Source organism: Sus scrofa, chromosome 7 (assembly GCF_054392235.1).
Source record: "Sus scrofa isolate SSC_HxYL_T2T_F1_AM1 chromosome 7, Sscrofa_HxYL_maternal_Yorkshire_Landrace_v2.0, whole genome shotgun sequence".
NCBI classification, from domain to species: domain Eukaryota; kingdom Metazoa; phylum Chordata; class Mammalia; order Artiodactyla; family Suidae; genus Sus; species Sus scrofa.
Window position 1 is genome coordinate 38,056,406 of NC_139389.1, and position 20,705 is coordinate 38,077,110.

The 20,705-nt window shown below is 44.1% G+C and overlaps 1 protein-coding gene across 3 annotated transcripts in view; it reads left to right on the top strand.

Moving 5' to 3' along the window:
* The window catches only part of COL21A1 (collagen type XXI alpha 1 chain), a 193,988-nt gene that overhangs the window by 74,889 nt on the left and 98,394 nt on the right, over positions 1-20,705 (top strand). Inside the window, exons 6-10 of one of the 3 annotated variants that reach the window (XM_084967938.1) lie at positions 1,889-2,062; positions 3,936-4,013; positions 6,373-6,381; positions 6,697-6,780; positions 16,207-16,269. In XM_084967938.1, coding sequence (XP_084824064.1) covers positions 1,889-2,062; positions 3,936-4,013; positions 6,373-6,381; positions 6,697-6,780; positions 16,207-16,269 — 408 coding nt within the window. Of the gene's footprint in view, positions 1-1,888; positions 2,063-3,935; positions 4,014-6,372; positions 6,382-6,647; positions 6,781-16,206; positions 16,270-20,705 lie in introns of those variants that run through there. The other 2 variants (XM_084967936.1, XM_084967937.1) reach the window with 2 other exon arrangements.

Here is a 20,705-nt window from a genome sequence, read left to right on the forward strand (position 1 = left end):
AAGGAACATATATTTAATAAAATCCATAAACTAAAATTAAAAGTGCATTTCTGATATCACATGTGTTCAAAAAACAATGCAATGATAAAGTAATTACATTTTGATTATTACTCTATGATGTCTAATGGTACATTATATAGCACTTAGGAAATATACAAGGCTAGAAATGAAATTACGCATGGATGGAATTTCTTCGTTTGGTGAGCAGATTAAATCTTGTAAAAAGTTGTTGTCTGCCATTTTCATTAAACGCAATGTGCTAGGTTCCGTAAGAAGTGATAAATGAATAAGGCATATTTCTCACCTTCAAGGAGCTTATTTACATTAGGCTATTCAGTGCTTCTGGTATCTAACGGAAAGAACTTCAAAGCATTAATGGAGCATAGAGGAAAGAGTAGATTCTAACAGAAAATGTGGGAAAGTCTTCATATGAGAAGGTTTTTTGAATGGACTCGGAAGGGTGCGAAGACGTGTAGGTCAGTGGTTCATTATTGTATAGTCACGTGCCGTGCAGTGAAGTACAGGGTTTTATTTAGAGAATAGAAAGTGGTGTCCCTATGTTTGGAGTATCAGATACATGAAAGAAAAAGCTAGCAGGGTATAAGCTCAACCTGCAAGGACCTGTGAACTGTTTGAAGGGTTTTGCACTCCATGCAGTGGGTGATGGAATTCCATCACAAGGTGTTGATCATTCTTTTTTAAGGCTGAGTAATATTCCACTGTATATATGTATCATACCTTCTTTATCCATTTGTCTATCAGTGGGCATTGAGGTTGCTTCCATGTCTTGGCTATTATGAATGGTTCTGCTGTAAATATTGGGTACATGTATCTTTTCGAATTATAGTTTTTTTCTCAGATAGATGCCCAGGAGTGGGATTGCTGGGACATATGATAGTTCTATACATAGTTTTTTGTGGAACCTCCATACTGTTCTCAAAAACTAATACAACATTGTAAGTCAACTGTCCTCCAATAAAAAAAAATTTTTTAAAGGGATGTTGAGGCATTCCCGTTGTGGCGCAGGGGAAACGAATCTGACTAGGAACCATGAGGTTTCGGGTTGGATCCCTGGCCACACTCAGTGGGTTAAGGATCCGGCATTGCTGTGAGCTGTGGTGTAGGTTGCAGATGTGGCTCAGATCTGATGTTGCTGTGGCTGTGGTGTAAGCCAGTAGCTGTAGTGCTAACTGGATCCCGAGCCTGGGAACCTCCATATGCTGTGGGTGTGGCCCTAAAAAGCAAAAAATAAAAAATAATAAAAAATAAAAAAGGAAGTTCCCAGGCTAGGGGGTGAACTGGAGCTGCAGCTGAGGCCTACACCACAGCCACAGCCATGTCAGATCTGAGCCGCATCTGCAACCTATACTGCAGCTGGTGGTAACACTGGATCCTTAACCCACTGAGTGATGCCAGGGATTGAACTCACATCCTCATGGATACTTTGTCAGATTAATGGACAAAAATTAAATAAATAAATAAATAAATAAATAAATAAAAGATGGTTGGCGTCATGGAAGCTGAGTGAGACCATTGAGGCAGGCAGACTAGTTACAGGGTCCACAGCTGCAGTGAAGTGAGTAGGAGACGGGAATGAGAGAATCCCTTGGATCAGGACATTAGGAACTTACTTGTGACCTCGAGGGAGTCTCAGTAAATAATTTGGTACAGCTACTTTGGGATATGCAGTGGAAACCCAGTGAGGGGATTAATACAATAATGGGCAGGCCGCCTTTGAGGCCCAGCTTGGGTCAGGGTGAATTCGAATGTCATACAGCCAATCTGCGTGGTGTGGATTTATGGTTGATAGCAAAGGAATAGAAAAACAAAGAAAATAAAAGATTGTTGGGAATTTTACTTATGACTCTTCCGTATTTTCTTCCTTTAGACATTATATGATGAAGGCTGGCATCAAATCCGTCTCTTAGTAACAGAGCAAGATGTAACTCTGTATATCGACGATCAACAAATTGAAAACAAGCCCTTGCATCCTGTGTTAGGGATCTTTATCAGCGGACAAACCCAAATCGGAAAATACTCTGGGAAAGAAGAAACCGTTCAGGTGGATAAAAATGATCTGCTTTTTGAATCGTATAAAACAGAGCTTTAGTGCTAGCATTTATCACATTTAGCTATATTTTTTTTAAGGGCTGTGGTTGTGGCATATGGAGGTTCCCAGGCTAGGGTTCGAATCAGAGCTGCAGCTGCCAGCCTATGCCACAGCCACAGCCACGCCAGATCTGAGCCACGGCTGCGACCTACACCACAGCTCACGGCAACACCGGATCCTTAACCCACTGAGAAAGGCCAGGGATGGAACCCCCATCCTCATGGATACCAGTCAGATTCATTTCCACTGAGCCACAGTGGGAACTCCCACATTTAACTGTGTTTAACTTAATTCCTTTACAGTACTTAATCAAAAATGTGGCCAGTTCATTAGTGAAATTGTGTGTTTGTGTGTGTGTATGAAAAAGAAAAATCAGACTTAATATAATTCTTAGAAATGCATTCCCCCGTGTACAGATAGAATTCTTTGTTCTTATGAAACATGAACTTCATATTTCCCAGGAGAAGCCAAGATTATATATATAATGGATTTGGAAAAGAGGATATGATTAAAGCGGCAAGTGGGGGTTATAAAAATTTCTTTGCAGCTATGAGGATAAAATTAGATTAATGATGGGGTTCCCTTGTGGCTCACTGGGTCGGGAATCTGGCATTGTCACTGATCGAGTTACTGCTGTGGTGCACGTTTGATCCCTGGCCCAGGAACTTCTCTGCATGCCATGGCTGCAGCCAAAAATTTTAAAAAAATAAGGGAGTTCCCATCATGGCTCAGTGGTTAATAAATCCAACTGGGAACCACGAGGTTGTGGGTTCGATCCCTGGCCTCGCTCAATGGGTTGAGTTTCCAGTGTTGCCGTGAGCTGTGGTATAGGTTGCAGATGCAGCTCGGATCCCACATTGCTGTGGCTCTGGTGTAGGCTAGCAGCAACAGCTCTGATTAGACCCCTGGCCTGGGAACCTCCATATGCCACGGGTGCGGCCCTAGAAAAGATAAAAAAGACAAAAAAAAAAAAAAAGAGTTCCTGCTGTGGCACACTGGGTTAAGAATCTGACTGCAGCCACAACAGCAAGCTTTAAGTGCTCTAGAAAGTGCGCTCTACACTAGCCCTTAATACAAAGATACTGCAACAGCCACCTGGGTCTCCCAAGGAAATCAGAGATTTTTTTTTTATGCTACAGAACTTTCCTTAGGAGTTGCATAATAGCTTTATACTATGTGTTAAGTATTCATATTTTGTGTTTTTATTGTTTATTGTATTTTTATTGCTATCAAATCTAAATGCTCAGATCCAAATCTTACCTGGAGTTTCCATTATAGCTCAGTGGGTTAAGAACCCTAGTATCCATGGGGATACAAGTTGGATCCCTGGCCTTGCTCAGTGGGTTAAAAATCCAGTGTTGCCACAGCTACAGCATAGGTTGCAGCTGCAGCTCTGATTCAACGCCTGGCTCAGGAACTTCCATGGGCCACAGGTCCAGCCATAAAAAGGAAAAAAATGACAAGTAGGAGTTCCCCTTGCAGCACAGTGGATGTGAGTTCAATCCCTGGCCTCACTCAGTGGGTCGTGGATCTGGCATTGCCATGATCTGTGATGTAGGTTGCAGACTTGGCTCAGATCTGGTGTTGCTGTGGCTGTGCTGTAGGCCAGCAGCTGCAGCTCCAATTCGATCCCTAGCCTGGGAACTTCTGTATTCCTCACATGTGGCCCTAAAGAACCAAAAAATAAAAATAAAAAAAATAAGTAAATAAAAATAAATCTTTCCTGATTACTAATTTTGGTAGCCGCTCTCATGTATCTGAGTTGCTTTTATAAAAACAATTTGCTTGTGCCTCAACTTTAACTTTGTTGGTTTAATGTTTCTAGTTTGATGTCCAAAAGTTACGAATCTACTGTGACCCAGAACAGAACAACCGGGAGACAGCATGTGAGATTCCTGGATTTGTGAGTAGGATGGATGATTTTTTCCCCAAGTGGTGCCCCAGTACTTTCAAAGCCATGAGTAAAATACATATGCCCACGCTTTAATTTAACATGTAAAGTTCACTTGTGTCTTCGTTGTCCATGCAAATAAAGTGACATTGATTAACACATATTTCTAGATTCATAATTGAAATAAGATTACAGGAGTTCCTATCGTGGTGCAACAGAAACGAATCCGACTAGGAACCATGAGGTTGCAGGTTCGATCCCTGGCCTTGCTCAGTGGGTTCAGGATCCGGCGTTGCTGTGAGCTGTGGTGTAGGTTGCAGACACGGTTCGGATCCTGCGCTGCTGTGGCTGTGGCGTAGGCTGGCAACTGTAGCTCTGATTCGACCCCTAGCCTGGGAACCTCCATATGCCACAGGTGTGGCCCTAGAAAGACAAAAGACAAAAAATAAGTAAATAGGTAAGATCACAATGTATGATCGTGCAAGTGTAAATGAAAGGCCTCAGGCAGTATTTTCTGGTCATTTCAGAGTGTCGCTGTTAGACCACTCGAGTGAAGCAGGGCTGAACCTGCTCTAGAAAAAACAGAATTCCTTATCTGAGTGTGTAAAATACATTCATACGTCAACGTGTCGGCAGAACACCCCCACGCAGCAAAATCCTGACGGGTAGAAAATGATTTGCTTTTGTCTTCACTAGCGTGTGTTCTCAAACCGTAATGAATATCAATTTTTCTTTTTGCTGTTGTCACCCAAGTAAGATTTTCTTGTATTTCTAGGACATAGGCACCTTTCTGTTTACTTAGCTATTTTTATTGATGCATTAGGAAGAAAAAGATTGTAAGCTAAAATGTTATAGAGTCTGATTATACATGCGTGTGTGTGTGAGGGTGTGTGAGTATGTATGTGTGAGTGTGTGTGTGTGTGTATGTGTGAGTGTGTGTGTATGTGTATGTGTGAGTGTGTGTGTGCGTGTGATCAATTCCTTTTCCCCTGGGCCAAAAATAGTATGTCGTACGTGATGCAGATAAAGTGAAATGTTGTAAAACGTCCGAGCAGCGTGGGTTCCCAGTGATGTGGAGTCCTCGGTGGTTCTTTTCGTTTCTATAATCATGCAATCATGCTCTTTTTCTCTGTCAAACTGAATAACTTTTGGATCCACGTGTTCTAAAAATTTGAGCTGATATAGCAGCAGATTTAAAAGATTTATAGGAGTTCCGGTCATGGCTCAGTGGTTAACGAACCCGAGTAGCACCCCTGAGGTCGAGGGTTCGATCCCTGGCCTCGCTCAGTGGGTTAAGGATCCGGCATTGCCATGAGCTGTGGTGTAGGTCACAGAGGAGGCTTGGATCTAATGTTGCCAGGGGCTGTGGTGCAGACCAGCAGCTATAGCTCCAATTCAACCCCCGGCCTGGGAACCTCCATATGCCAGAGGCGCAGCCTAAAAACACCAAAAAAAAAAAAAAAAAAAAAAGATTTATAATAAAATCAAAGATGGAAACTTTTAGAGATGATTCATTCTGAGTTTCCTATGTAGGTAACTGTTTAAACACTGTAACTTTTATTTTACACTTATAACTTGGAATATAAATCTCTGGTGTTTAAACACTGTAAGGTTTATTTTAGGTATTTATAACTTGAAATATAAATCCCTCCTCAGAGCATTAGGAAGTCATAGCATTTTGAGGGGCCATTGCACATCCTGATTTAGTGACAGTCCTCTAGCGATGCGACCACGACGGTTACCTGCCCCGCGTAAGAGAAGCACAGCATGAAACTGTAGATTCTGAGTTCTCGCACCCACTTTCCTGTGTTTTTACAACTTACTCCCAGGTGTGACTTTTTCAGGCAGGTCTGCCTTCATCCATCTTCATTCCCAGCTTCTCATTTTCTGACCTCCATTGTTACAGTTTGGAAAGATGATTAACCTGCTTAAAATCGGGTGTTTTTCAGTAAGAAGTTAATTGTTTAGTGAGCAGCTCCCCTAAAGCGAAGCACATACAAGTCGATGCTTCCCGTTTGTGACTCACCTAGATGGGTTTTGGCTCATTCTCTGGCTCCTTAAGTGATCTCTAGAAGGTTCAATAGAGCATATAAACGCCACCTTGAGGCCTCTTTGTCCCGCGTGGCCATCATAGCTCCGCTTAGGATTTCATTTTCTCCCTCTACTCTCTGTTATTGCTAATTGCCTTCCTCCATCCAGTTATAAATGTCAGAATAAGATGTAATTTTTTAGGCTAGTTGCAAGCAAATATTGGTTTTGATATGTCCTTGATCTCTACCCCAGACAAGGATATATTTGTAAATTAGGAAAATAGCTTGGAAACGAATGAAACGCATGTTTTAAAACCCATTTGTTGTTGTCTTTCTTTCAGAATGGTGAGGTAGGCCTGGCTACTATTATTCTCCTTAAGGTAATATTTACATTGTGGGACCGTTTAGCGTCTTCCTTCTATCAATTGTAAGTATGTTAGATAAATAAAACTCATTTTTGTGTCATTTGAGTATGTCTGGTATTCACTATTCTAGAGTATGTCTAGCTTTTTTATGATCCAGAATTTCTTGTTGGCTTGGGCAGCGTAAATTGAAAAGTTAAGTGTTCAATGTCTTGACCATTTCACACACACATACAGACACACGCACCCGTGTGCAAATGCATACGTCATTCCGTGTGGTTTATCTCCATCTCTGTCTTTTAGTGCCTCAATGGACCCAGTGATGTAGGCTCAACTGAAGCTCCCTGTATCTGTCCTCCGGGAAAACCAGGGCTACAAGGTCGCAAAGTGAGTATCACCCAACCTGCTGCTCTTGTTAATAAACATGCAAAGGAGAGCCGAGCCGATACCCAATTTCTAGTCACCACGACCCTGTTTCGAAATGTCTGCCTAATACCTTGGAAGAGTTTAAAATGCAGGTTTCAGGAGTTCTCTTGTCGGGGAGTGGGTTAAGGATCTGGCATGGCCACTGCCGTGGCGTGGGTGCGATCCCTGGCCCGGGAACTTCCTCATGCTGCGGAAAATAAAGTGCAAGTTTTAGTGACTTTTTTAAAATGTATTCTAATCTTTAATTGCCTTTGAATCTAGAACTGATACCACAGTCGAGTGAGGGAGGATTATTAGTTCATTTCCTTGACTGTTGTTCCCCAAAAACCGCTGCCATGATGCAGGAATGATGCCACCTTACAATATGGTAAAAAATGAAGGAAGGGCATTTGTTAAGATGTGTGCTGAATTCTTAAATGCCTGCATTCTTAATCTGCCAAGATGATTCTCAGGCAGAAACATAAATCAGAAAATTTTAAGTTGGGGAATTCTCTGATGGCCTAGTCGGTTGAGGCTCCTGCATTCTCAGGGCTGTGGCTCTGGTGGCTGCCGTGTGGCATAGGTTCAGTTCCTGACCCAGGAATTCCCACATACTGCCTGTGTGGCAAGAAAGAAAAAAACAAGAAAAACAAGAAAGCACCTGAAATAAATGTTGCACTCTCATTAAAAAAAAAAAAAAATTTAAGTTGATTTGAATGTCAAATTTGATGTAAAATTCTAAAAAGAGAGGGGGGTGTGTGTGTGTATTTATTTTACTGAATCATATAGTAATTACTTTTAGGAAATATATTCTTTTAGTCATATTCTTATATGCATATGTCCAGTTTCATTTATATATTTGTGTGTGTATATGTATATTATTTGTGTGTGTGTACTATTTGTGTGTATATGTATTGTTTGTGTGTATGTGTATAAACATTTACATGTTTATTTGTGTCCACATTTGTATATGATTGGAACCCTCATGTGCGTACTACTTTCTAACTAGTTACTTTTTACACCACAGATACTCTGAATATGTTTCTATGTATTAAATATAAATGACTAAGCTTTTTAAGTTGATACTCACTGACATCACTTAGATGCAGCCCAAGATACGAGATGATAAGTGGTTTGTCCACTGTAGATAAATCTTGTTTATTTAAAAATGTCATCTAAGATCATTGTACAACTATAAATGTAATCAAAGGCATTGAGTAATTTAAAACAATGTCATCTAAAAAAAATAATGTCTAACTTGAAAAGCAAGTATGATTTCCTGGCCAGAAAGAATGTTTGTGTATTAATCATCTATCATTTGAAGTGACCATAATAAAGCTTGTTAAATATGAATTGTAGGAGTTCCTGTCCTGGCTCAGTGGTTGATGAATCTGACTAAGAAGCATGAGGTTTCGGGTTCGATCCCTGGCCTTGCTCACTGGGTTAAGGATCTGGCATTGCCGTGAGCCATGGTGTAGGTCGAAGACATGACTCTGATCCCGAGTTACTGTGGCTCTGGCGTAGGCCGGCAGCTACAGCTCTGATTAGATCCCTAGCCTGGGAACCTCCATATGCCGAGGGAGCGGCCCTAGAAAGGACAAAAAGACCCCAAAAAAAAAAAAAAAAAAAAAAAAAAGTAATGTTCATTTAGATGGAATTTTCTGAGAGTTTCGGTCATCACAGCTAAAAAAATATTCAGCTTTTAAACTGCTGATATGAGAGAACTGAACTCTTCCTGCCTTTTCTACATGTTTCTCCATCCAGCTTTCAGGGGATAGTTCATGACTTGCTTCAAACCTACCTGTTAAAATAAAAAATGCAGGCGTTCCCGTTGTGGCTCAGCAGAAAAGACCCCGACTCGTATCCCTGAGAATATGGGTTCGATCCCTGGCCTTGCTTAATGGGTTAAGGATCCAGCATTGGCGTGAGCTGAGGTGTGGGTTGCAGACGCGGCTCGGATCCTGCGTTGCTGTGGCTGTGGCGTAGGCCGGCAGCTGCAGCTCCAATTTGACCTCTAGCCAAGGAACTTCCATATGCCTCATATGCGGCCCTGAAAAGCAAAGAAAGAAAAAAAGCAATGCAATTAAAGCAGTAAAATTATACACTCAATGCTTCGGAACCTTATAATGGATTTACTGTTGTAAACTGTTTTTAGATGACATTAGGAAAGTCAAGCCAAGTGTTCTCCGTGAAAGTAACGACCTCTTATTTAGGATGACTTGATGTAGAGAAGCACTCACAAGATGCTGCTGGGAGAATTTACCTGGCAAGGGAGCCTGGTGTGACCTACCAGCAGACTATCTTTTAAAACATATTGATACAACTTATTCAACTTGTAAATTATACATAGAACCTATTTGATGTGCAAGAGATGAAGTGTGGAAATGAGAGTCCCATGACCTCTGACCCCTCCAAGCCCAGTGCTCCTTCCAGCTCCTCGGTGAAGTTCAGTTCACCCCCCAAGGGCTCTGAGGGGGTCCACTCCGCGGGGAGGGCAGACACCTCTGTTGTGTCCTGATTCTCATTCGTGGTCCACAAGGCATCTTGTAGTGACACCAATTGTTACGCATGTATGTTTACAGCAGGTTTTTAGCACACCCTTTGTCTTATCTGTAAAGCCTCTGATTTTCAGCACTTCCAAGTTTCAAATGTTCCTCATTTTCCTTCTCTTTTCTTAGTCATAATCCAGCCCCATTGCCACCTACTCCTTTAAGCAAAATTGCAGTTTTCCACCAGTCTTCAAGCTGGCGTGCCTTCTTAATCTGCTTTCCATTTTCTCCAGAAAATCTGGCAGGAGGACAAGAACACACACACGCTCTTCCATCCTTTCAAGACTCTTTCCCCGGAGGTGCTTCCCTCGCCACATCAGGGACCTGTCTCTGAAAAACAGAATCCCTAGCAACACCCTGGGTTGTCCTTCCTTTGGAGACCTTATGGCCTGGAAAATTGATAGGTTTGAATTAGTTCAACAGCATCAGAACTAAAACAGATGAAGCCGTTTTACTATAAATCCAACTGAGACATATTGGCTGTTTTTGTTCGATGCTCTCTGGAAAGTTTTGCAGATTGCCGTCCAATAGAGTTACCTGTGCAGGACAATCTAATCTTGGCAGTAGCCAGGAAGAGGGTTCTGGAAGCTGAGAATTGAGTCATGAAACTGAAAGAGAGGAGAAATTCTTGGGTGGATTGGGGGGGGGGGCTAAGTGCTTTTTCTAAGGTAAAATCAGTCATCTGCTTTGAGTTCTCTCAATTTCCAGCAAATATGACAACCCCATTGCAAAGCTAGGATAAATGAAGCATGGGATCCCATATGGCTTATCATGGCATTATAACCCTCCAGTAAGCATAAGAAAATATATTGGTCGAAGTTCCCACTGTGGTGCAATAGGATCGACAGTGTCTCTGGAGCGCTGGGATGCAGGTTCCATCCCTGGCCCCACACAATAGGTTAAGAATCCAGCATTGCTCCACCTGCCTCTTAGGTTGAAACCGTGGCTCAGATCTGATCCCTGGCCTGGGAACTCCATCTGCCACGGGGCAAGCAAAACAGAAAAGTGTATCTGTCACTGGGCTGTAGCCCTATGTAAGCCTGGCTTATTCCTTCTGTGTCCCTAAGGTCAAAGAAAGGGGTAATTAAATTAATGAATCTCTTGGAATGGTTTTTATATGCAAGCATTTCCCAGTGAAGATTATTTTTATTATTATTATTATTATTACTATTATTATTTTTGTCTTTTTGCCTTTTCTAGGGCTGCTTCCCGTGGCATATGGAGGTTCCCAGGCTAGGGGTCTAATCAGAGCTGTAGCCGCCGGCCTACGCCAGAGCCACAGCAATGTGGGATCTGAGCCACGTCTGCAACCTACACCACAGCTCATGACCATGCCAGATCCTTAACCCACCAAGCAAGGCCAGGGATCGAACCCAAAACCTCATGGTTCCTAGTCAGATTTGTTAACCACTGTGCCATGACGGGAACTCCCCCAGTGAAGATTAAAACAAACTAAATTCTCCTTTGGAACTCCAGTGTCTAGAGCAGTGCTTAATAGTGATATTTTTATTTAACAACTCATGAAGTCATTGAAAAAATAAGATCCCCCTTTCCTCCCAGTTACCCCATGTGGAATGCCTTTGTTCTATAGGAAAGATCCAGGCAATCCCCAGTTTACAGACACCTCCCTTCCAGAGACCTATCCATGCAAATGGCAGTGGCTTCCTCCCCTTCAAAGCTGGACAACCATTTGTGGTAATAGACTCCCCAACGTTTGATTTAATCTTAAATGTTAGATCTATTGCTGCAAAAGTAGAAAGAAGACATTTTTTTCCCCTTTCCTAGGAAGTAGCAATTTCTTTCTTTCTTTTTTCTTTTTTGGCCACACCCACAGCACATTAGAAGTTCCCCAGGCCAACAGCAGTGACAACATCATATCCTTCCTTAACCCATGGTGCCACCAGGGAACTCCCAGAAGGAGCAATTCCTTAATAACTTACTTTCTCTGAAGTACCATTCTCTCTACAACTGTATCCCTGCTAATGTTTCACCCTGATCATTCTACTGACTAGAGATTCATATGGATGATCAAAGTTGCTTCTGTCTAAAATGTAAAAACCGGAGTTCCCGTTGCAGCTCAGCAGGTTAAGAACCCAGCTAGTATCCATGAGGATGCGGATTCGATCCCTGGCCTCACTCAGTGGGTTAAGGATCCGGCTTTGTCATGAGCTACGGTGTAGGTTGCAGACATGGCTGGGATCCCACGTTGCTGGGGCTGTGTTGTAGGCCGGCATCTGCAGCTGTGATTCAACCCCTAGCCTGGGGATTTCCGTATGCCGCACATGCAGCTGTAAAAAGAAAAAAATAAAATATAAAAACCTTTGGAAAATTTCGGGGACCACTGGGCGTTCACAGTTTTATGTTGATTTTCCCAAACTAAGTGGATTCCCTCCAGCCGAAGAGAGAGGGTGTTTGAGTTTGAGTTTCAAGGGCAAGTAAGAGGTTGGTTTTGGAGAAGGGACTAGATCTGAGATCAGACACATCGGTGAAGGCCGGTGGGTTTTGAGAAGAGAGCTTGCAAACAAGGGATTTGGGCCTCGGAGATGTTGGCTTCCAACGAGGAACTGAAAACACTAGCTTACTTTTGCAAGCACAACCGTTTCTCACTTTAATTACTCACATTTGCACAACTTGAGAGGCCGTGTGCAGGGATGTTCTAACTCCATCCATGACATTTCCACTCCTGTCAGCCACTCAGAAATCCCGTGGCTCAGAGTCAATGCCTCGTAAGAATTGCTTTTCAGCTGAATACTTATTTTTTAAATGGCACATGTTTCAACCAAGAAGAAAGTAGATTGGGGAATTAGTCACAGTTGTATAATTGTAGGTCATGTGTCGAATTGAATGTATTTGGAAAACTTTGTCCACGTTAGATTTGCTCCCTGTCCCCAGGCTGCGTTCTGATCAGTGTATGGGTTTTAATGTGGGCACAGAAAGTGGTGTTTAGGAGCATGAGGTCTGGGGCCGACCTGACTGAATTTGAGTCCCATCTCTCCTGCTGCTGTGTGACCTTGGGCAGGTTACCTAACCTTCCTGGGCGTCAGTGTGGACTTTTTTTTTTTTTTTTTTTTTGAAGTTTCATTGAAGCACTGTTGATTTCCAATGTTGGGATCGTTTCTGCTGTACAAGAAAGCAATTCAGTTACACATGGACCCACATCCATTCTCCTTCAGATTCTCTTCCTGTACAGGTTATCACAGAGTAGAGAGCAGGTAGAGGTCCTTGTGCTGCGCAGCAGGTCCCTGTTGGCCCGTCATTCCATATACCTCACTGTGCTCCGTTTTCTTATATATAAAGTGAGAAGAGTAATATTCTACTTGTTTCAAGGGGTCATTATGAGAATTAAGTAATTTGATACATGTAAATCTTTTAGAGACGTGTTGAACATACAAGAAACAGTCAGTGAAGGTTGAGTGTCAGCTTTTATTACAGCAGTAGAATTGAGTTTAAGGGAGGGAGTGGGATGGACTGGGAATTGGGGGTTAATAGATGCAAACTATTGCCTTTGGAATGGATAAGCAATGAGATCCTGCTGTGTAGCCCTGGGAACGCTATCCAATCTCTTATGAGGGAGCATGATCATGTGAGAAAAAGAATGTATACATGTATGTGTGACTGGGTCACCTTGCTGTGCAGTAGAAAATTGACAGAACCCTGTAAACCAGCTATGATGGAAAACATAAAAATCATTTTAAAAAAATAAAAACTGATAAAATTGAATTTGGGGGGCCCCGCCCACAGCATGTGAAAGTTTCTGGGCCATGGACTGAACCCCCACCATAGCAGTGACAATGCCAGATCCCTAACCACTAGGCCACCAGGAAACTCCATAAAATTGAATTTTTATCTCTATTGGCCTTCTCTTCAAAATCTGTTAGGACTTTATTCTTCCAATTTTATGGAAACAATAGCAAGCCTACCTGAATTTTGCAAATAAACCAGTAGCGCAACAGTCAAAATAGCCAGTAAAACCCACCAGGAGTCCTTGAACCTGGAAAAGGGGTTATTTTCCCTCTCGGGGCTATTGACCGGTGTTCTGATCGGAAAGAAATCACACTGGATTTATCTCATGGGTGATTTCTTTTTCCCTTGGAAACTTAGTTCTGATTCATTTAAAATGTTACTGTTAAATGTTTTTGTACTTTTATGCAGCCTAAAAACACAAATCCCGTTTCTTATTGTGCCAAAGCTTTATTTCAGCCTCATCATAGTAGAAGGTAAACCGTCTCAGATCCTTTTGTTGTCCTAGGTTTTGCCGATAATTAATATTCTGCAAGGAAAGAGGTATCAATAGGAAATTTGATCTCACTGGAAATAATCAGCAAATTATTATTGAACCCCTATTTGATATGCAGCATGCCCCTCCCAGAGAAATAGAAAATATTGACCACGTTTTCAAGGAGCATCAACCCAAATGATAAAGGCAGACCAATCAGGTGGAAGTTTTGAGAGAACGCTGGTTATGAATAAGTGGCCAGAGATGTGGAGCTGCTGTAGCATCACAGTAGGACAAGACATCAGGATAATATGCAGCAACACAGAAGGGGCAGGGATAGGAAATTTTGGTCTATTGACTCAAATGGAAAAGGAAGAAAATCTTCCCAGGAGGGAGGAGGAAAAAAAAAAAAAAAAAGATGGAATTTGTTGAAAGGCAGCAAGTCCAGCCTGAACACGGTTAAAGAAGGATAACAAGAAGGCCAGAAGTGACTGTGGGTCCTCTCGAAATAAGAAGAAAAAATTCCGACCCCTGTTACTCCCTTGCTGACCCTGGAAGTCTTTGGACTAAGATGGCAAATTAAACGTCTTCAACAAGAAAGAATGTGCGGCTGCATTATTTTTTTCCCTGGGTTTATAGCTATTCTTTCGCTATCGTGTTTTAAAATGGCATTTCCCTTCTTCTCAGCGTTTCCACATGCGAAACCTCTTGGGCGGCCCTGAGCAAAAAGCTCATTATTCCTTCTGCACTGGCTCCTCAAAAAAAAAAGTTCTTTCCTTTTTTCCTGTTCAGTTTCAGGAACAAATATCCTCAGCCAGTGGACTGAAGTAGAATTTCAGAGCAGCCCACTGGGCTCTGTGGAAGTAACCTTAGCACTGGTGTTTTGTTAAGATATAATCGCTATGGTACGTGTAAATATAAAACGATATTGACTAGAAATAAGGAGCCTCTCAGAGTTCCCTGGCGGCATAGCAGGTTAAGGATCTGGTGCTGTCACTGCAGCAGCTCGGGTCCCTGCTGTGGCCCAGGTTTGATCCCTGGCTCCAGAACGTCCACATGGCCAAAAACAAAACAAAAAAGATACCATTGCCTCTGTGCAGGAGTTTACTGATGCTGCTGGCCAGATTGTTATGTTTTCAGCAAGATGCCCCATGTGGACCTCATGGACGCCATAATGCATGAGTAAAATATTCTTTTTGAAGTATTTCTTCAAAGTAAGTTATAAGACACCCTCACCTCACAAAAATGTTGCTTCTGTTGCTTTTTCTTGTGGATGGTGACCACCTGACTGGTCAGTACAGGCCATTGGACAACACGCCACAGCTCTATAGAATGCACCTAGGTTCACGGCCAGGCTGCACTAATAATGTTCCCTGCAGGGATCTGGTTTGCAAGGGCAAAGGTCATTTCTCAGGTGTTACCTCAAGGATGATGGGGGATTAGGCAGAGTTGTTTGGCTTGGGCCTTGAGCTCATGAAAATATTCAGACTTTAGAAATTCAACATTTTGGAGTTCCCGTCATGGCGCAGTGGTTAACGAATCCGACTGGGAACCATGAGGTTGCGGGTTCGGTCCCTGCCCTTGCTCAGTGGGTTAACGATCCAGTGTTGCCGTGAGCTGTGGTGTAGGTTGCAGACGCAGCTCGGATCCTGCGTTGCTGTGGCTCTGGCGTAGGCTAGTGGCTACAGCTCCGATTCGACCCCTAGCCTGGGAACCTCCATATGCCGCTGGAGCGGCCCAAAGAAATAGCAAAAAGACCAAAAAAAAAAAAAAAAAAAAGAAATTCAACATTTTGTTAAAATGAGATTATGGGTGTAGGCAGAAACACACTGTATTGAATGAAATGACTGTTATGGGGCTTGAAACTTGAGTCCCACATGGAAGGTCAGATGCCTGTGGACTGTTTTTACGGAAAAGTAATTATGAATTGAAGCATCACGTCACAGGTCATTGATATCTGTAGTGTCACATTTAGAATAGAATTAAATCTTTAGATATCTGAGCCAAATATTGCTGTCATGGAAACCATAGTTGCTATGACATTGCAGTTTGTTCAGAATTCTAAAAATGTCTCGCCATAAATATTGATGTTTTCTGGAGTTCCCATCGTGGCTCAGTGATTAATGAATCTGACTAGGAACCATGAGGTTGCAGGTTCAATCCCTGGTCTTGCTTAGTGGGTTAAGGATCCGGCATTGCCGTGAGCTGTGATGTAGGTCGCAGACGCAGCTCAGATCCTGCGTTGCTGTGGCTCTGGCGTAGGCTGGCAGCTGCAGCTCCGATTAGACCCCTAGCCTGGGAACCTCTATATGCCGCGGGAGCGACCCTAGAAAAGGCAAAAAGACAAGAAAAAATATATATATATTGATGTTTTCTGTTGCTGAGAAGTACTTCCCTAGGTATAACTATTTTGCCCACAGAGTTAAATCCTTGAAAGTTTTACATGATAAAAGGCCTTTAATTTTTAAAGTAGATAATCGTATCTTTTCTCTAACCCTATTTTGGTGTTTCTGGGAGTTTTTGCTTGTTTTTCAACATAAAAAATTTGCAAATAATAGAATTGGCTTTGACCCTTGATCGGCTCTGACTGAATCATTGTGGTTGGTTGTCTTGGACTGAGAAATATTTTTTTTTCCTTTTTAGGGTGACCCTGGACAGCCTGGGAACCCTGGCTATCCTGGACAGCCTGGTCAAGATGGTAAGCCTGTGAGTACTGAAAGCTTAGTCATCTCCAGTACTGGGATTATAAGGTCAAAGTAAAATTGCACTGGGCCGAGTTCAACAAGCGAGGAAGACTTTATTCAAGACTATTGTAATAGGGGAGAGAGCCTCAACTCCACAGAGCTGAAACAGGGAGATGTGGAGGGTTTGAGTCACTGGGGCGAGCTGGGAGCAAAGTACTGGAGGAGGTTGATCCATGGGATGGAGCAAGTGGAGTTATTTCTGGGTGTGGTGGATGTTTTCCATGCCGTTGGGCCGTCTGTGTCTGCTAATTGGCACCTGTCAAAGTTAGACTCCTCCCCTGTCGCAGGGACTGGGACATCCCAGTGCTGTTTCCTTAATGGTTGTGTTTCAAAGGGATGGCTTCTGGGTCCCGGAGAACTATGTTCTTTTTTTTGGTCTTTTTAGGGCCACACCTGCAGCATATGGAGGTTCCCAGGCTAGGGGTCTAATCAGAGCTACAGCTGCTGGCCTATACCACAGCCACAGCAACACCAGATCCAAGCCGCATCTGCGACCTACACCACAGCTCATGGAAACACCAGATCCTCAACCCACTGAGCAAGGCCAGGGATCGAACCCACAACCTCATGGTTCCATGATTCGTTTCCACTGCACCACGACAGGAACTCCAGCTTTTGATTCTTAAATAATTATCACCAAAAGAAGGTATCTCCCAGGAAACTTTCTTTAGCATGAGATATTAACCCTTGTTGTATGGAACACAGGAAAGTTTATACTGTGAGTCAATAATTTTCAAGGCATAAAGCAACCACAGGTGTAATGTTAAACCATCAATTCCCCAACCATCAGGAGAGAAGAGCTTACATCCCTGAGAGAGAGGGCTGCTGACAAATCTAATACAAAAAATAGAGCCAACTTTTGAAGTAGCAATATGCTGGCATCTTTTACACCAGTTGCCTGGAAAAGGGGTTAAAGATACAGGTGAGCGTCTCTGAGATGGTCAAAGAGGGGAGTCTGAACACGTGACAGTGGTGTCACCTGAGCTGCAGAACGCTGAAGGAGCTGTCCGTTGTGACACTGCTGCCAAGGAGGTGGATAAAAATGAGGTCTGTGCCTAGAGCTTTGGACTGACTTGCCTCCTGGAAGTCACCGAGGACCTTGGTGAACGGGGTTTCAGGGGAGCGCTGGATGGCAGTGGGTTCAAGAGAGATAAATGGTGACAGTGAGCACGTATGCTCCCGAGAGATGTCCTAGAGAACAGAGAAGTGGAGCAGTGGCATGGGGACAGTGCGGGGAAGGGCGTTGTTAAATGATATAAGATGTTAGAGCATATTTTTACAAAATGAGGCCAAAGGGGGAAATTTGATGATTTGGAGACAAGGGATATTTGCAGGAAGAAAAATGCATTGGCTCCAGTCACAGAGGAAGGAGAGTGTGGCTTGGATAAGGTTACCGGCAGTTAAACCTTGATGGAGTAGAGAGCCAAGCCAGTAAGTTCAGAAAGAGCTAGGTGGGGGTGTCCCCAGGAACTAGGAGAATTTTCATCAGCTTGCTTTTAGTGGATTGAATGAAATGAATGGATTCCAGACCTAATATTTCCCCTTCTGCCTTTATCCTTAGCTCCCATTTTGCGCCAACACTTGCCTTGTAGTTTCTCCTATAACCCATTCCTTTCGCGATAACTGCGAGGGTCCTGTGACACTGGTGCATTGCCTCAGTGCCGCTCCTTAGTCCCACTGAAGATGCTGCCCGAGGGTCTGTGGGAGACCTGCCTTAATCCCTCGGGGGTGGGGGCTATGAAGGTGAGCCCTCTCTGCCTGGAGACCTCCTCCCTGGGACCCACTCTCTGTGTTAGAGGAAGTTGCGGTGCTGTCTCACCCCCAGAATAGAGACACTTCCCATGTGACGTCATCCGCATCATCATGACGTCATGTCATCAGCTGGCCCTCAGGATGCCACGGAGCTCCCCAGACAGAGCTGCAGATGGGTTAGGCTTTTGTCTTTTCAGGGGTGAAATTCCTGGGCAGTAAGTATTTCGAGGTGAGTGCCTTCCACAGGCGAGCAGCTCTGTCTGCCCTTATCGCCATGAATGAAGGACTGGAAAATAGTTCTACTGACGCCATAAATCATGCGCATTACTCTGGGACGCTCATTGAAGCTGCAACAGGCTTACTGTCTCATCTCGCTCAGCACATGTATATTTATGTGTGTGCCCATGCATAGCGGTCACTCTGTAGCATCTGACATTAAACGTTAGATGTTGTCAGGTGGTATCTGAGGAAGATCAAGCCAACGGTAGTGGGCAGGATAATGTTCACACCCCAGGATCTCCGAGGCCCATGGCTCTGTGACCTTCCACGGCTGAAGGGACTTTCAGATGCAGGCGTAGGTCTCTGTGGCGCAGCGTCATCACGAGGGTTCTTCAAGGAGGGAGGCAGGAGAAGCCGACAGAGGAGGAGATGGGGAGAGGGAAGCAGAGATCAGAGGAGGCAGCCGAGCACCGAGAGGTATATGGCTTCTGGAAGCTGGGAACGGGAAGGAAGATTCTCCCCTAGAGCCCCTGCAGGGAAGGCAGCCCAGGGACCCCCAAGAGTTTCACTTTCTAAGACCCATTTTGGACTTCGGACCTCCAGACCCATAAGGAGGTGCTGTGTTAAGCCACTCTGTCTGGGGGAATTTGTTCCAGCAGCAATGGGAAACCGAAACACCACCCCCAAATCTGATGTACCCAAGGGGCTGCCTTTTTCTTCAATATCTCCCTTTCCCTGCAGGCTTTTTCCCTCTGCAGGAGATGTGAGGTTGGGTGGCCAGGCAGGAAGAGAAAGTGAGCCTGGGAGCCAGAACAGCTGAGGGTCATTAGTGTGTGTCCAGGGCCAGCACAGCAGGGGTGGGGAGGTGTGGGTGGAGCCTCTGGCTGGTGATGGAAGCCATCTGGCCAAGGAAACTTGGATGGAACAATTCGAAGGGAATTCTGCTTTGTTTGGATTTGGTTCTGTGCAACCCCCCTCAATAAGCAATTTGAATCTTTTTCACATTATAACCAGGCCAAGTCAACTGAAGCTTTAAATAGGAAATTATTCCACTCTGGAGAAATACTAATTTTCGTAAGGAAAATGCCTTCAACCAAAATTGAAGAGCTATTTTCAAATCCTTCCACTCCTTTCTCATTCCTTTATCAGTTAAGCAACTTCTCTCAGCACAGTGTCTGAGCAATTTACTCTGTACTCTTGTATCCTTATCCAAAGAGAGGCCGAAGAACTATCTATAGATTCCGCTAGGTAATCCAAAGAGTACAACTATCAAAGGCACTGCCGCTGTGACATTTTTTTTTTTTTAAGAAGGCCTTTTATGGAAACTTCGTAGGACTATTTTATGATTTTGTAGAAGTTGACGTTTTTACGGTGCTCTTTTCTGTTGTCAGGAATTAGTCCTCACGAATGAAATTCTTCACTGAACCCAGAGCCCCAGCTCGTTGTTGGAGAGACACAGGGCTGTTTCGCCCTTCGTTTTGCTTTTCAAAGTTGTTTTGCTTTCATGGGCCTCAGTTTTTGCATCTGGAAAAAAAAAGAAGAAGAAGAAGACGGTGGTGCCAGATGAGGCCCCTGTTTTCTCCTGTGCTGGTTGTCTGAGATTTCGTGAAAGCTGTTATATTTGCTGAGAGAGAGAGAAAGGTGGGCTAGACCCCGTGCAGCATCCGGGAGGGGTGAGTTTTCCACGTTGGCCTTAAGCGTGGATTCAGGGAGACTGACGGAGCGCTCCCACCAATAGACCAGAGGGCATCGGTCAGCCACTCCCCCCCTCCTCTGTCCCCCAGCCCCTCAGCGTGTCCCTGCCGGTCTAGAGACTCCAGAAGGGGCCAGCTTTCTCCGTGGGACTTAAACCTCATGAAAGTGGGAGTCAGCGCGGGTGGGGAATGTCAAAGTTACACACCCTCCTCCAGCCACACATGAAGGTGGGGGTGCAGGTGCTGGAGCTGAAGCAGGAGGGAAGCAGGAGGAAGGAGGGTTCCGTAGGCCCTCGGGACGGCTCGACTTGAGCTTTCAGTTGCAGTGACCTTCAGGAGCCATGGAATAAAGGACTGATGTCCTCTGACTTGGATTTTGGTCTTTTTTGTCTTTTGGGGGGGTTTTTTTGGCCGACCCTGGGGCATACAGTGTTCCTGGGTCGGGGATCAGATCCAAGGGACAGTTTTGACCTAAGCCACAGCTGTGACAACGCTGGATCCTTAACCCACTGTGCTGGGCCAGGGATTGAACCTGCGTCCCAGCGCTCCCAAGAGACCAGCGTGGGGGTGGTGGGAGTGGGTGAGGGGAGGGGCTTATGTTTGGGGTATCTGGAAGTTAGAGGCCGCAACTTGCTGATGTTTTGGGGGTGTGGGGTGTGAGTCAGAGAGGAGTCAAGGGTGACTCCAGCGAGGTGTGGGCAGGTGAGATGGAGAAAGTAGGCGGGGCTCAGGA